We start from the raw sequence: 16,921 nt of genomic DNA on the forward strand, positions 1-16,921 counted from the left end.
GCAGAACCTTGAAAAACTCTGCTTCTGCCCAGAAGCAGGATCCTGGTATGTTGAGACAGGAGTCTGCCAGTCTCTTCATTTGATGGCAAATTAATAAACTTTCCTTGTTCTCAAAAAAAAAAAAAAAAGAAAACCGTGAATTTAAGATTTTCCAAATTACAAATGAAAATATAATCTAGATATTAAATTATACAATTAGCATTTTAAATTGTATATGTGAATTTTCTCTTGGAATTATCAATAATATGGAATTACCTTGACATCTTTTCCTGTTTTTCAGAGTACAAAATGAGTCTGTTTCAAAATTTAGTCTTAAGTGTCATGATCTGTTTGTATGCTTCCCCAGTTCAAAGGAGACTTCCTTCTTTCTTCCTTTGAGGAAATACTACTGGTTACATAAGACGAGATCCAGCAATGAGAATACAAAGATGAATAATCAGACATACCCCCAGCCCTCAAGGATCTCATTGTCCAGACATACCTCCAGCCCTCGAGGATCTCATTGTCTATATAGCAGAATATATGCTTTACAACATTAGAGCTACATACAAGGATCTCTAGATATGCAGGCTTAAGTAATTCAGGGAAAGGAATTCAGGACAGAAAGGTCTTAGAGAATAAATGTGAACTATAGAAAAAAGTAGTTCTTATTGCCATATCCTTATCGATTCTTGTAATACAAAATTGAGTCCTAAGTCATGTTGTTATTTTTATACTACAGCACATGAAATTTAAAACTTCAGTGAACATCCTTAGTTAGATATGAAAATGATATATGTCCCTTGGTCATTGAGTAAAGCTCTTGGTTTTTAATATACTGAAAAATGCTTTCTCTTTTTACTTTAAAACTTCTGCACAATTTTCAGCTTGAAAGTAATGGAACCTTTTTCCTGTGACACTTTCGTGGCATTGCCTCCAACAACAGTTGATAACAGGATTATTTTTGGAAAAAATTCAGATAGACTCTGTGATGAAGTACAAGAGGTAGTTTATTTTCCTGCTGCAGTTCATGATAACCTGGAAAAACATCTTAAGGTAGGTGAAATACATGTTTTGTTAGCAATATGGTTTTAAAGAAATATCATAAACATTGTTTCTGTGAGCAATTGGCAGAGACTATGGAAGTTAAAATTCAAGAATTTAAATTTGAAAAATAATTTGAGTCAGAAATAAACTTTTTTGATCTTTTATTTTATTTTTTGCTGTTTTGGTCAGGGCTGGGCTTGCACCTGCCACCCTTGGTAAATGGGACTGGTGCCGTACTCCTTGAGCCACAGGCGCCACCCTGATCTTTCATTTTAAATGAATTAGAGGAAGATGAAAGAACAATAATAAAAAGTGTTCATTCTTGCATCAAATATTTGAATACAAGCATGATAGAGCAAGGGATTTAAAGTCACCTATTAGACTTGATCTTCTAGGAGCTTAGACTCTAGTATAGGACTAGGATATGTTTGCAACTGTCCCCATTATAAAGTAGGATGGTTTAAATACTACAATTAAGTAAGAGCAGCATGCTATAGCAACAGAGAAGGAACATTTAATTCAAACTGGGGATTAAGGAAGGCTTCATAGGAATTGGGGTTAGCTTAGCTAGAGTTTGATGGACAAAAAGGATTCTGATTCTTAATTGGTATGGGTTCTGATGTAGAATAGGAAAGTCTTTCCAGACTCTGGGAATAAGAATTTTATGACACATCAAAAAGGTTTATTAGGCCCTGTGATAACTATCAAATTCATTTTATGCAATCACTTGGTACTATACACATTAATTAAAGAATCTTTTAAAAAGTAATTTAAACAGCCCATTTAACTTGGAACTTAGAGAGTTTCACATTATGCTTTCATTGCTAATTAATGTTTTCAGATTTATTTTATTGATATTCTAATACTAAAACATATGAATATTAGTTTTTTCCTATATACTGTGCCATATTTTTTCTTTTGCGAGACCATTTATTCATCTGGGATATCATTTTCACTTTAACTCTTCATATTTAAATGTAGCTTATCCTATAAAGCAAAGGTTCTCTTACTTTTAATTGCTGTGGTCATACCTGATAGATGACTTTGACACGTGAGATGAGATTCTATGGCAATACTCTTACATTTAAGGCTACCATATGGGTACTTGCATCACTAATCAAGAAACACTGGACATTGATGCTGGGAACTGCTTCCTGAACAACAAAAATTTCAGGATGTCACAACTAGAAACCATCTCTCTTTTGGGCTTCCGTAGCACCCTATCTTTATGGCACTTCATGGCCCTTATACTTTATATTTTGTTGTATCTTAGTTAATGTGTACAAGTCTTAGTTTCTTGAAAGCAAGATCTGTATGGATTCATCTCTGTAACTAACATATCTCTTGACTGAGTGCTTTATAATAGGAGATCCTCTGCAAAGCATCAATTCTCAATGGTTTAAGGGTAATGCCTTTACTAGTGAAAATTTCTATTAAGTTATATTTCACTTACCTCTTTCATGATGACTATATCTTCTCATTGGTTTTTTAAATTCTGGATTTCGATAACTTTTATGGTTTTGTGGTTCTTGAAGTGACTTTTCTTTTTTTTTAAACAGTGTACTTACATAGAAATTGAGCAAGTTCCTGAAACATATGCTGTTGTCCTTAGTCGCCCAGCATGGTTGTGGGGAGCAGAAATGGGAGCCAATGAGCATGGAGTTTGCATTGGGAATGAAGCTGTATGGGGAAGAGAAAAAGTTTGTAATGAAGAAGCACTACTGGGGATGGACCTTGTCAGGTTATTTTTCTGTTATATTTTGTTCTATAGAACTTGTCTAAATTTTAAATTTTGATGTAACTCTTACCTGTTTTCTTTGTCTTTTCTTTCTTTCTTTCTTTTTTTTTTTTTTTTTAAAAAAAGATGATCCCTTAAACTTTGTGTCAGAAATGCTTCAGAGTACCAACATGCAGATTCATGATTCTTAGTTATTTTTAATTGGGAGAAGGGAAGGAGTTGGAAATGACGATTCATTGAAGTACCCAATGTACTTTATCAGACTTTAACTAATTCTCACAATAACTTCATGAGTTATTATGCTTATTTTACAAATGAGATACCTGAGGTTCAGAGATAAAGTAATTTGTTAATAAATTACCAAATTGGAATTTGTACATAGATCTGTATGACTCTGGAAACTTTGTTTTCATGATTGTAAACTGACTTCAGGTGGAAAAGTTTAAAAGTTAGATTTGAATTACTTGTCAACTTGAAAGAATTTTTACCTTAAATATAAATGCTAAATCTCATGAGCATGAAATTATTTAAGAAAAATAATAGAAATATCTTTTAATGTGAGAACTTTAATATTTTATTTTAGACTTGGCCTTGAAAGAGCTGATACAGCTGAAAAAGCCCTCAATGTCATTGTTGATTTATTAGAAAAATATGGCCAGGGTGGAAATTGTACAGAGGGTGGGATGATTTTCACCTATCACAACAGTTTCCTGATAGCTGATAGGAATGAAGCCTGGATTCTGGAGACTGCAGGGAAGTACTGGGCAGCAGAGAAAGTGCAAGGTATGGCAACTTTTCGTGATTTGTTTTACAGTAAATAAAATAGGCCCTTAATTGCAGATATTGCATTTAATTGTCAAGATTGATAATCTAATGCAATAACTGTAGGAGAAATTTAAAAAGTTGAAAGGACAGTGAAAAAGCACTATAAAAACCTTTCTTGAAAAAGGTATAAAAGGAACATTAGTTTTGGAAATGTGACTTTCATATGACCAGGGTATATTTTTTTTACAGGAGCTTTTTGCTGTTTCATAATATTTTTTCACTTTTTAATAAACCCTAACCATTTCTTCCTCTTTTAACTTTGACCTGTTCTCTAAAATCTTATCATGTTTAAGAGTGAAGGTGAAGAAACAGAAGTGGGGTTAAGAACAGGCATTTGGGGGTTGATAGTTAGGATATGTTGATAAAATAATAAAACTAAAATTTTATACCATTGAACAACGCAGTTTGATTGTTTTAGAATGCTTTGGTTTTTCTTTCCCCTGTTTTCTTTGTGATCATATATTCCTCTAATTTTTCAGGTTATGGCTTGGTGCCCATAGCTCAGTGAGTAGGGTGCTGGCCACATACACTAAGCTGGCGGGTTCGAGCCCAGCCCAGGCCCACTAAAACAACAATGACAACTGCAATCATAAAATAGCCAAGAGTTGTGGTGGGCACCTATAGTCCCAGATACTTGGGAGGCTGAGGCAAGAGAATTGCCTTAGGTCGAGAGTTGGAGGTTGCTGTGAGCTGTGCCACTACGGCACTCTACCCAGGGCGACATAGTGAGACTCTGTCTCAAAAAACGTATATAATAATAATTTTTCAAGTGAATGAAAGACTTGAAAGTTAAATCTTCCCATTCTGGTTCTAGGTCAATGTTCGTAGAGCACAGCCTTGTGTTCAATCAAGCATGATCATGTACTTTTTACCTGCAAGTTGTTTTAATGGACATTTTATGTTTTGCTTATATGTTTGTATAAAGTAGAACTTAGACTGTTTTTCCTATTATGATAATTGGCCTGATTATGCCATTGAGCATTTTTTATTTATTAAATGTGCTACATGCAAGAGAGAAATGAACAAGCACATTCTCTTGAAAAAGCCCCACATGGATATCCAAAATGAACACTTTGATTATTAGGTCTGATTATCTAGGTGTAGATTAACTTTGTCATCTGGTTTCTATTTCTAGTATTAAATGAACCGAAGAACTAAATTGTTAGACTGTAACGAATCAACTATTAGATAGAAAATTTTTCTTTTGTCTTTGATTGTTTCATGACACAAATCTGGTTTTGATAGTGAGAACATCCCAAGTATGACTTCATTAGAGTAATTTAATTGATTTGCACTTGGCAAACTATCATTTTAATTGATTTTAAAACATCAATTTTTATTTATCATGATCTGTTTCATTTATTATAATTGCTTTAAGAGGGGTTTTTCTTGTTTTCCTATTTTGAATTTTAGTTGAAATTTTTCCTTAGTGCCATAATATTTTTGGAAACCTTGTAAAATTCTGTTCTAGCCTTATTTATGATTTTTTAAAATAAAAGTAATTCATAGGAAAGACTAATATCTAGAATATATAAAGAAGACTCAAAACTCTACAGTAAAATAAAATCCAAGTAGAAAATAAGCAGACGATATGAAGAGATATTTGACCCAAAGGGATATGCAGATGTCAAATAAGCACATGAAATGATGTTCAGTGTCATTAGAGTAGGAAAATGCAAACTAAAACACCAATGAGATCTCACTATACCTCTGGTCAGAATAATTAAAATAAAAATAATGACATTTTTCAAGTAAGTATAAACAGCAAATAAAATGTAAAAAAAATAATGACATTACTAAATGCGGGCAAGAATGTGGAGACTGGTTCATTTATACATTGCTAGTAAGAATGTGCAGCCAGTCACTCTGGAAGATAATTTGTCAGTCTTTCTAAAAATTACAATTATGGCTAGGCACCCATGGCTCAGTGGGTAGGGTCCTGGCCACATACCCCAAGGCTGGTGGGTTCAAACCTGGCCTGGGCCAGCTAAAACAACAATGACAATTGCAACAACAACAACAACAAAAAATAGCCAGGCATTGTGGCGGGCACCTGTAGTCCTGGCTATTTGGGAGGCTAAGGCAAGAGAATTACTTAAGCCCAAAAATTTGAGGTTGCTGCGAGCTGTGACACCACAGCACTCTACCCAGGGTGACAGCTTGAGACTCTGTCTCAAAAAAATAACAAAATAAAAATAGGATGGCGCCTGCGGCTCAATGGGTAGGTCGCTGGCTCCATATATTGAGGGTGGCGGGTTCAAATCCAGCCCCGGCCAAACTGCAACAAAAAAATATGTGGGTGTTGTGGCGGGTGCCTGTAGTCCCAGCTGCTCAGGAGACTGAGGTAAAAGAATCACCTAAGCCCAGGATTTGGAGGTTGCTTTGAGCTGTGACGCCACGGCACTCTACCGAGGGCAATAAAGTGAGACTCTGTCTCTTAAAATAAAATAAAATAAATAAAAATAAATAAAAACTGCAACTACCATATGATCTAGCAACATATATTATGCTTATTGCAGGGAAATAAAAAGATTTACATGTATTTATACAAGAATTCATCCACAAATATTTGTGGCAGCTTTTCCCATGGTGGCCAAAGTAGAAAACAATTCACATATCCTTTAACTTGTGAATGATTGTGATTAAGCAAACTTTATAATATATTCATATCTTGGAATACTAAGCACTAAAAAGTAATGAACTATTAATATATAAGGAATGAACTAGTAACTGGATGAATCCTCAGAGAGTTGTGCTGAGTGAAAAATAGCCACAAGTTTATGTATTATACTGTTGCATTTATATAACATTCTTGAAATGACATTTAATAGAAATGGAGAACAACTGGTGCCTGTAGCTTAGTGGGCATGTGCCGGCCACAGCCAGCAGGGCTGCCAGGGCTGGTGGATTTGACCCCAGCCTGGACCTGCTAAAACAAACAAACAAACAAAAAAAAATAGCGGGGCCTTGGGGCTGGCATCCCGGCACCTATAGTCCCAGCTACTTGGAAGGCTGAGGCAAGAGAATCACTTGAGCCCGAGTTTGAGATTGCTGTGAGCTGTGATACCCCAGCACTCACTCTACCGAGGGCAACAAAGTGAGACTGTCTCAATATAAAAAAAAAAAAGAAAGAAAGAAAGAAATGGAGAACAGAACAGTGATTGCCTGGGATTAATGAAGGATTGGGGGTAGAAGATAAGTGGGTGTGGCTATAAAAGGGCAACATGAAGGATCTTTGTAACAGTGAAAGTGTTCTTCAGCTTGACTGTATCAATACCAGTATTCTAGTCATGATATGCTACAGTTTTGCATGATGTTAAATTGGGAGAGAGGAAATAAAGGGTACGCTGTGTTGTTTTTTTTTTTTTTTTTGTAGAGACAGAGTCTCACTGTACCACCCTCAGGTAGAGTGCCGTGGCATCACACGGCTCACAGCAACCTCTTAACCCTTGGGCTTACGCGATTCTCTTGCCTCAGCCTCCCGAGCAGCTGGGACTAACGCCCGGCTATTTTTTTTTGGTTGCAGTTTGGCCGGGGCTGGCTTTGAACCCGCCACCCTCGGCATATGGGGCTGGCGCCCTACTCACTGAGCCACAGGCGCCGCCCACGCTGTGTTGTTTTTTTATAATTGTGTGTGACTCTACAATTATCTCAAAAAGTTTGATTTTAAAAAGTAATCACTTTTTGAATATGTAATAGATGCATATAGTCTATATTTACATTAAAATATGATTATCACAATTAAAGATAGGTACTTTATGTTAAATATGACTTTTCCTCTTTCTTTGCTTTTCTTTGAAAACAGAGGGAGTGCGTAATATTTCTAATCAGCTGTCTATAACAACCAAGATTGATCGGGAACACCCAGACATGAGAAACTATGCTAAACGGAAAGGTTGGTGGGATGGTAAAAAAGAGTTTGATTTTGCTGCAACGTACTCTTACCTTGACACAGCCAAGATGATGAGTTCATCAGGAAGATACTATGAGGGCTACAAACTTCTAAATAAACACAAAGGTAGTTTTATCTTTTAAATAATATCAGAATGGCGGATTACATTTTATGTACATATAATGTAGGAATGATAAAATTTGTTTTAAGGAATTATACTTAGTAAAAATATAGTTTTATTAAAACTGGAAATATTGTGCTATTTATAGTGATATTTATCATAAGCTATTTCTTGAGATAAGTGATGTATTATACAATTGTGAGAGGGTAATGATTCTTTTTTATTTATTGATTTTTTTTTGAGACAGAGTCTTACTGTGTTGCCCTCGGTAGAGTGCTACCGTCACAGCTCATAGTAACCTCAAAGTCTTAGGCTCAAGTGACCGTCTTACCTCAGCTTCCCAAGTATCTGGGACTAGAGGTGCCCACCATATGCCCAGGTATTTTTAGAAACAGGGTCTCACTCTTGTTCAGGCTGGTCTCGAACTCCTAAGTTCAAGCAATCCAACTGTCTCACCCTCTCAGAGTGTTAATATTACAGGCATGAACCACTGTGCCCAGTCAGTAATGATTCTTTCTAAGGTCAAGTTCAGATTCTTAATTCTCAGAACCATTTCTAAAAAAATCTCCTGTTAATATTCTCTTTTTTTTTGAGAGAGAGAGTCTCCTTATGTCACCCTCAGTAGAGTGCCGTGGTGTCACAGCTCACAGCAACCTCAAACTCCTCGGCCTAAGTGAGTCTCTTGCCTCAGCCTCTCAAGTAGCTGGGACTACAAGCGCCCACCACAACACCTGGCCATGTTTTGTTGTTGTAGTTATCATTGTTGTTTAGCTGGCCCAGGCCAGGTTTGAACCCGCCAGCCTGGGTGTATGTGGCTGGCGCCCTAACCACTGAGCTGTAGGTGCAGAGCTTCCTGTTAATATTCTTAAAATAAAATTGGGATCACTTTTCTTCTCAGAATTAATTACAACATGGAGACAGGCTTCTTTGACTCTTACTGCTGCTTTTATTCTCTCTTGATAATACTCTTATTGGTTATTTACTCATTACAAAAGTTTTCTCTAGAACTTCCATCCGAGAAGACAAACTGGAAAAAAAAAAAAAGAAGAAGACAAACTGGGCTCAGTGCCTGTAGCTCAGCGGTTAGGGCACCAGCCACGTATACCGAGGCTGGTAGGTTTGAACCAAGCCTGGGTCTGCTAAACAACAATGACAACTGCAACAACAACAACAAAATAGCTGGGCATTTTGGCCGGCGCCTATAGTCCCAGATACTTGGGAGGCCGAGGCAAGAGAATCACTTAAGCCCAAGAGTTAGAGGTTGCTGTGAGTTGTGATGCCATGGCACTCTGCCAAGGGCAACATAATGAGACTCTGTCTCAAAAAGAAAGACAAACTGAACAGGTACAGGAATTTCTCTTTTCTACTCCAAAACTTTAGAAATGTTGGATAAAATATTTAACATTAAAGACATGTATAGCTAAGTTCAAATATAAGAAGAGGAATTCCTCAGATACCAAAAATGAAGAGAGGACCCATTATAATAGCGAAATTGAGATGTCTTCTCCCTATACACTTCTTCTCATCTCTGTGTCAATGGGAGATAATGGACCAGATAAAAGCTTCAAGGGCTAGAGTGTTAGCCTTTATGAGAATGTCAGTGTCTAGGTAAATGTTCCATTTGGGGAACAGGAACTGGACTTCTAATTAAGGCTATGAGTCTGAAAAGGCTGCTCTACTACCTGCCCCAAATTTTAGTTTTTAGCTTAGAATTGAGCTTCCTGCTGCCTTAGTTATGGATCAGTAGTCTCTTGTGAGAGATTGAACTCTGAGCCACGTGTATTTCTGGGCTCAGCTGGAGCTACCTGTGTGCGCTGAGAAACAAACACTGGTTTGAAACCAGTAAACCATACAAGATCCCAACATACCTATATATCTGTACTGACTGTGTGAATATTTGTTAGGACAGATATTTTATTTTACTCAAATTTCCCACCCCAATTAGAAATCTGCTTGATGAATCAGCATGTAACTATCATCAAAACATTTAAGTTGAATTGAGGTTCAGATGAAAGGATGTAGTTTCTATGTCTGCAGAGATTGTTTCTAGTTATATCCTCAAGTTTATTGCTATTTTCTTCTATCTTATTTAATCTACCATTTATCTCATCTAGCAGGATTTTTATTTCAGATATTACATTTTTTATCTTTGCCAATTCCCTTTGGTTCTTTCTTTTTTTTTTTTTGGTTTTTGGCCGGGGCTGGGTTTGAACCCACCACCTCTGGCGTATGGGAACGGCACCCTACTCCTTGAGCCACAGGCACTGCCCCCCCCCCTTTGGTTCTTTCTGTATAACTTGCATTTATTCATTACCTTCAAGATTTTTTTTTTTTTGAGACAGAGTTTCACTATGTTGCCCTCAGTGTCACAGCTCACAGCAACCTCAAACTCTTGGGCTTAAGTGATACTCTTGCCTCAGCCTCCCAAGTAGCTGGTACTACAGGTGCCCACCACAACACCCGGCTATTTTTTGTTGCAGTTGTTTAGCTGGCCCAGGCTGGGTTCGAACCTGCCACCCTCGGTGTATGTGGCTGGTGCCGTAACCACTGTGCTATGGGCCCCTTCAAGTTTTTTTTTAGTCTTTGAGCATGTTCAGCATATTTATAATATAGTAGAACCTCTATACGTTGACCACCCAAGAAACTATAACACACCAGTCAACATACAGAAATGGTCAACATAAGGAACTATGCCTTAGTATATGTGATATATGTCTGGTCTATGAAAGTTGGGTCCACTTAAGGAGGTGGCCAATGTAGGCAGGTGGTCAACTATGGAGGTTCTATTGTAGTTGTTTTAGCATTCTTGCCTGTTAACTGCGTCATCTCTGTAATTTCTAGGTCTTTTCTTGTTGACTTAATTTTTCTTTTGGTTTTGGTTTGCATTTTCCTGCTTATTCATGTCTGGTAATCTTTGGTTGAATGATGGGCATTGTGATTTCATTTGTTGAATGCTGAATTTAGTTTGATACCTTTAAAGTGTTGGGCTTTGTTTTAGCAGTTAAGTTACTTATGGAACAGTTTCATCTCTTTTGAGCCTGTTTTTAAGCTTTTCAAGCTCTAGAGTAAACTTTACTCTAGGACTAGTTTACTAGGCATATAATCCCACTGAGACCACCACTGAATGCCCTGTGTGCTAAATAAGGTCTTCCTACTCTAGCTGTTTGGAAATTGAAAAATTCCTAGCTTAGTGTTAAGCTTTATGAACTTTTTAAAACTTAAAATTTCTCAGGCGGCACCTGTGGCTCAGTGAGTAGGGTGCCGGCCCTATATACCAAGGGTGGTGGGGTCAAACCCAGCCCCAGCCAAACCGCAACAAAAAAAAATAGCTGAGCGTTGTGGCAGGCACCTGTAGTCCCAGCTACTTGGGAGGCTGAGGCAAGAGAATAGCCTAAAACCCAGGAGTTGGAGGTTGCTGTGAGCTGTGATGCCATAGCACTCTACCGAGGGTGATAAAGTGAGACTTTGTCTCTAAAAAAAAACAAAAACAAACAACAACAACAAAAAAAACTTTAAATTTCTCTTTCTGTAAAATTTGTTCTTCGTTTGGCCTTATGGAGTTTCACCCTATGTGTGTATGCCAGTTGCTATTCTGCCAAAAGCTCACAGCAACCACTATACAGATTTTGAGATTTGGACAGTTTTTTTACCCAGAATTTGACTCTTTGACTCTCTCCTTTGTGTGGACTACCTCTTCACTTCCTACTGCCAGAAGAAACAGGTCTCTACTGCTGCTTGCACAAAATTTCACAACATTGACTATAGCCTTCTCTCAGGCTAGAGAGAAACTTACTGTCACCTCCCCTCCAGAATTTTCCTGTTTTTTTGTTTTTTCAACTATTGAGAACCTTCAGGTAGTTGTTTTTCTGTATTTTATCCTGAGTCAACAGTTACCTAAGGGAGGGTTGGCATGATTGGGGCTTACTTTGTCACACTGAAAGTGGAACTCCTTCCCATGTAACTTAATGTTCTATGCCATTATTTTACTTATAACAATATATACATTCACATGATTCAAAATTCAAAGCTATGTAAGAGTATATATGTATAATGAAGTCTCTCTCTCCTACCTGTCCCTAGATACTCAGTTTTTTTTCCCATAGGCAATTCCTTATGTATTCTTCCAGAGATAATATATACTTAAAGAAACAAATGTGGGCTCAGCGCCCATAGCTCAGTGGTTAGGGTGCTGGCCACATACACTGGGGCTGGTGGGTTTAAACTTGGCCCAGGCCTGCTAAACAATGATGACAACTACAACAAAAAAATAGCTGGGTGTTGGGCAGCACCTGTGGCTTGAAGGAGTAGGGTGCCGGCCCCATATGCCGAAGGTGGCAGGTTCAAACCCAGCCCCGGCCAAAAATCGCAAAAAAGCTGGGTGTTGTGGCAGGCTCCTGTAGTCCCAGCTCCTGGGGAGGCTGAGGCAAAAGAATTGGTTTAGCCCAAGAGTTTGAGGTTGCTGTGAGCTGAGATGCCACAGCATCTCAGGGTGGTATACTCAGGGTGATATAATGAGACTCTGTCTCAAAAAAAAAACAAAACAAAAAACAGATATGTATTTGTATTTTTTCTTTTTTTACAGAAATGACAGAATGTTATTTATACCTTTCTGCACATAACTTTTCTTAGTAATATATAATGTAGATCTAATACATATAGAACTTAATCATTTTTAACAGATGCATAATATTCTATTATTTTATCTCCTTTATTTCTACATGGTAATATTTTAAATATTATATGGTAAGTATTGATTATATGAATTATACTTTGGGTATAAAATCCCTAAGGTATTTTTAGTTTTTCTAGTTTTTTTTTTTTTTTTTTCTTTTTTGTTTGTTTTTTGGCCGGGGCTAGGTTTGAACCCACCACCTCTGGCATATGGGACCGGCACCCTACTCCTTGAGCCACAGGCACCGCCCTATTTTTAGTTTTTCATTATTATAAATTATGTAACATGCCCGTAGCTTATTTATATTCACATTCATGATTATTTTCTAATCAGTAGCTTATTTATATTCACATTCATGATTATTTTCTAATCAGTACCCACACTGTACTTTTAAAGTTTTTAAAAGTACAGTGTGGGTACTGTACTGTGGCCAAAAAACACACACACACACACCCAAAAATAAAAAAAAGTACAGTGTAGGATCAAAGTATATGCATATTTTATCGCTTTTGAAATACATTGCCAAATTATTACCAGAAAATTTGCATCAATTTAACTTACTATCAGCAATTATTATTATTATTTTTTTTAGAGAGAGTGTCTCACTCTGCTACCAAGCTAAAGTGCCTTGGCCTCAGCCTAGCTCACAGCAACCTCAAACTCCTAGACTCAAACAATCCTTCTGACTTAGCCTCCCAAGTAGCTGGGACTACAGGCATACACCACCAAGCCTGGCTAATTTTTTTTTCTATTTTTAGTAGAGACAAGATCTTGCTTTGCTCAGGCTGATCTCAAACTGAGCTCAAGAAATCCTCCCACCTCAGCCTCCAGAGTGCTGGAATTACCAGTATGAACCTTCATGTCTGGCCTCTACCAGCAATATGTTAGTGCTTATTTTCTATTATACTTACAACTATAGGATATTATTTTTTTCTACCTTCAAAAATTTGGCAGGCAAAAATGGCATGTTATAATTATTTTAATATGTATTTCTTTTATTAGTGAGATTAGGCATAGTTTCACATTTATTGAAAATTTATATTTTTTTTACATTTTTAATTGAGTTACTAGTAGCTCTTAAAAAATAATTTCCAATGTACTATCTTCCTTTGCTTCCAAATAATTACAGCAAAGTAACTTTTATTTAGATAACTGAGTGGCAGATAAGTGCTAAACAGGTCATTCTATTAAAAATATGTAACCCAAATATCCCCCTTCACTTGAACAATAACATCATTCTATAAATCAGTCAGAAAGCAACTACTTTGGGACAGATTAGTCAATGATTGATATTTGTTCTCATTTATTAAACAAATTAATGATAATTTTAGTTATTTGGTATGATTGAAAAAAGTTTGACAAAATATTTTTGCCCTGCCCTAACATTATTGTTTTCAAAGTAGTACTATCTTACTTACACTTTAATTTCCAGAAGAATATCTTTTCCTTTAAAAAGTTTTCTAGTTGGGCATGGTGGTTCATGTGTATAATCCTAGCACTCTGGGAGGTGGGTGGATTGCCTGAGCTTAGGAGTTCAAGACCAGTCTGAGCAAGAGCGAGATCCCATCTCTAGAAAAAATAGCCAGGCATTGTGATGGGTACCTATAGTCCCAGCTACTTGAGAGGATGAGGTAAGAAAATCAATTGGGCGCTGAGAGTTTGAGGTTGTTGTGAGCTATGATGCCATATCACTCAACCCCAGGGTGTCTGAGTGAGACTCCGTCTCAAAAAAAAAAGAGAAAAGAAAGAAAAAAAAGAAAATTTTTCTATGAAGTTTCTTGATGTTAATTTGTCATTTTATGTTAATAAATAGGTTGTTTAAAATACCTTTTTTTTTCTCTGTGTGGATAGGTAAATAGAAAGTGCTAGAGCATGTTATACTAAGGACTTAATTCTACATTTATTATAAAAGTAGATCAGGAGTGTCAGTTGCAGCAATACCTACTTCTGTTGATGATTTAATCATTTAATAAATGCTTAATAAGGGCTGGACGCTGTGCTAAGTGATTTACTTACTTTTATCTTCTTTAAGCAATGATGTGGTGTAGATACCTTCATTTTACAAATGAGGAAACTATGTGTTTGTGTTCTTCATTTATCTTTCTCTATGAAACTAAAATAAAAAGGGCTTTCATAGTCTTTATCTTTCTGTCATTACCTCATTCAGAGTCTTGCACTAATATATTGTGTGTGCTTAATAAGTATTGAATAAATTAATAAGGATTGTTAGTTGATTTGAGTTACATTATAATTTTCAGATAGTTTAACAAATATCACTGTTATATACTTTTTTCTAACAATAAATTTAAAGGCTCAGGAAATAAAATTAGCAGATATTCTTAAAAAATGAAGAATAACAAAGCATAATTAAGATGGAGAGGGAAATGCCAGGAATCCTAAGGTTTAAGGTAATTGGACAGAAGGAAGAAAAATAGAAATAATTATAAATTAATTAGTTACTACATCATAATTCAGTTTATATTTAAGAATACTGAATCACAGATTTAAAACACATACATGATTATAACTATTATTATAATACTATTACTATTTATCTATTACATCTGACACGAAACTTACATTTTCCCAAGTGTGAAGTACAGTTTATCCAGCTTATTGTGCATTGCCAAAAGAATAAATGTCTTCCTAATGCTTTCAGAGGCAATTGTCTACTATTATGTTATAGTTAATTTTTCCTATGGTTTTTCTAGATAGAAGAGCCTACCTCTCTTCTTTCCAACTGTCCCTACCTGATAGCTATTAACTGTGCTGCATGTATATCCAAATTGAATCTATATTCTCTCATTTATTTTAAATAACTAGTTTAAATTGCGGTGAAATTACACCCTGTGTTTTGCATTCACTTTTCTGAGCCCAGCCACTGCAATCTCAGTACTTATTCAATGCTTGCTAGTGGATTACTTATACCTATCCTACTCAAGTGATCATGTAAATCCTCCTTTCATTTTGAGAATTGATGGTTTTGAATATAGAAAATATCCTCATGATACCTGTATTATCACAATGTTACGGTTCTGACACCGTTTTTATTAAAACTTGCCATTTATAGGAATTTAGATTTGAATCATTTTTAAAGCTCACTAGGTGTTAAAGCTATATGTCTGATAGATAGGTGCAGATGGTAGGCTTTTGCTTTTATTGTTTAGTTTTAATATTAAGAGCCATTTGTAGGTGTACCCTTTTTTTCTTCTTTTGTTTTTCAAAATGAACAGAAAGAGACTGCTTCTGTAACATGTTATCTATGAATTCAATAAATTATTTTTCTTAAATTTGAAGATGTGGCTATATTGTGGAGAAATTGGATAAGAGAATGTAGACATATAAATCTATTGTAATTAACATATGAGGTCTGATAATTAACTTCACAAATTTGCCACCATGTGCTTATGTTGGCAGCACTGTACAAACAACCTGGTAAGGTTCATAACCTTGGTGTATCAGTGTCTCGCCATTGTATTTGTGTCGACATGTGGTGGTATCTTGTTGACATTCATTATTGTTGGTATTCATTATTGGCATTCATTATTGTTGTGTGTTTTGTGTGCAATTACAAGAATGTCAGAGGTTAACTTAGTGGAAATGAAATCAGAGACATGCTAGTCTAAGTTTATGGGGATAATGCCATGAAGAAAATGGCAGTGTATGAATGGATTAAATGTTTTTTTTCTGAGGGGAAAGAAAGCATGACTGATGAAGACAGGTCAGGGTGGCTGGTAACAAGCAGAACTGATGAAAACGTTGCAAAAATTCATCAAATTGTGTGTCAAAATCATCAGCTAACTGTGAGAAGTATAACAGACCAAGTAATCATCAATAAAGAAACAGGTAGGAAAATCTTAAGTGAAAAATCTTGGCCAGCTACTCATGGCTCCTGTATCACAACAAGGTACCAGCTCACATGGCACTATCTATGAGGGAGTTTTTAGCCAGTAAACAAATAACTGTTTTGGAATACTGTCCCTATTCGCCTGATCTGGCCCTCAATGATGTTTTTCTTTACCCGAAGATAAAGGAAATATTGAAAGTAAGACATTTTATGACATTGAGGACATCAAGGATAGTACAATGGTAGCTCAGATGGCCATTCCAGAAAAAGAGTCCACCTTTAAAGAGGGGACTAGCCCCTAGCATCAGTGCATAGCTTCCCAAAGGAAGTACCTTAAAGATGACCGTAGTGATATTCAGCACTGAGGTATGTAGCACTTTTTCTAGTGTGAGTTCACAAATTTAGTTTTAGAACTCACAGACTACATAGTAGCTTGCATGATTAAGTGATGGTAGAACATTAGATTATTTTATGTGGAAGTAAGTTTTCTTTTAATCTGCAGTGTCACAAAATTGTAATTTAGGTACAGGTTTCTTGTGAACTTTTTCTTTTAATACCTATATCTTTAGAAGGCAGGGGCGGAGATTCTTGCTTTTTATATTCTGTTTTTGTAAGTTACTTCATTTTTCATTCCTTTACTGTAGGTTTTTTTGTTTTGTTTTGTTTTGTTTTTGAGACAGTCTCATTTTGTGACCCCTGGGTAGAGTGCCATGGCGTCATAGCTCACAGCAACCTTGAACCCCTGATCTTAAGCCATTCTTTTGCCTCAGCCTCCCAAGTAGCTGGAACTACAGGTGCCC

At 36.3% G+C, this 16,921-nt stretch overlaps 1 protein-coding gene across 3 annotated transcripts in view; it reads left to right on the forward strand.

Annotated features, from left to right (window-relative positions):
• SCRN3 (secernin 3) overlaps positions 1-16,921 on the forward strand; it is a 38,376-nt gene that overhangs the window by 1,612 nt on the left and 19,843 nt on the right. For 2 of the 3 annotated variants that reach the window (XM_053597191.1, XM_053597193.1), the window contains exons 2-5: positions 867-1,035; positions 2,586-2,767; positions 3,348-3,547; positions 7,395-7,607. In XM_053597191.1, the coding sequence (XP_053453166.1) occupies positions 877-1,035; positions 2,586-2,767; positions 3,348-3,547; positions 7,395-7,607 (754 nt within the window). In that variant the 5' untranslated portion in view covers positions 867-876. Of the gene's footprint in view, positions 1-862; positions 1,036-2,585; positions 2,768-3,347; positions 3,548-7,394; positions 7,608-16,921 lie in introns of all 3 variants that reach the window. The other variant, XM_053597192.1, reaches the window with a different exon arrangement.

This window comes from Nycticebus coucang, chromosome 7 (genome assembly GCF_027406575.1).
Source record: "Nycticebus coucang isolate mNycCou1 chromosome 7, mNycCou1.pri, whole genome shotgun sequence".
NCBI lineage: Eukaryota > Metazoa > Chordata > Mammalia > Primates > Lorisidae > Nycticebus > Nycticebus coucang.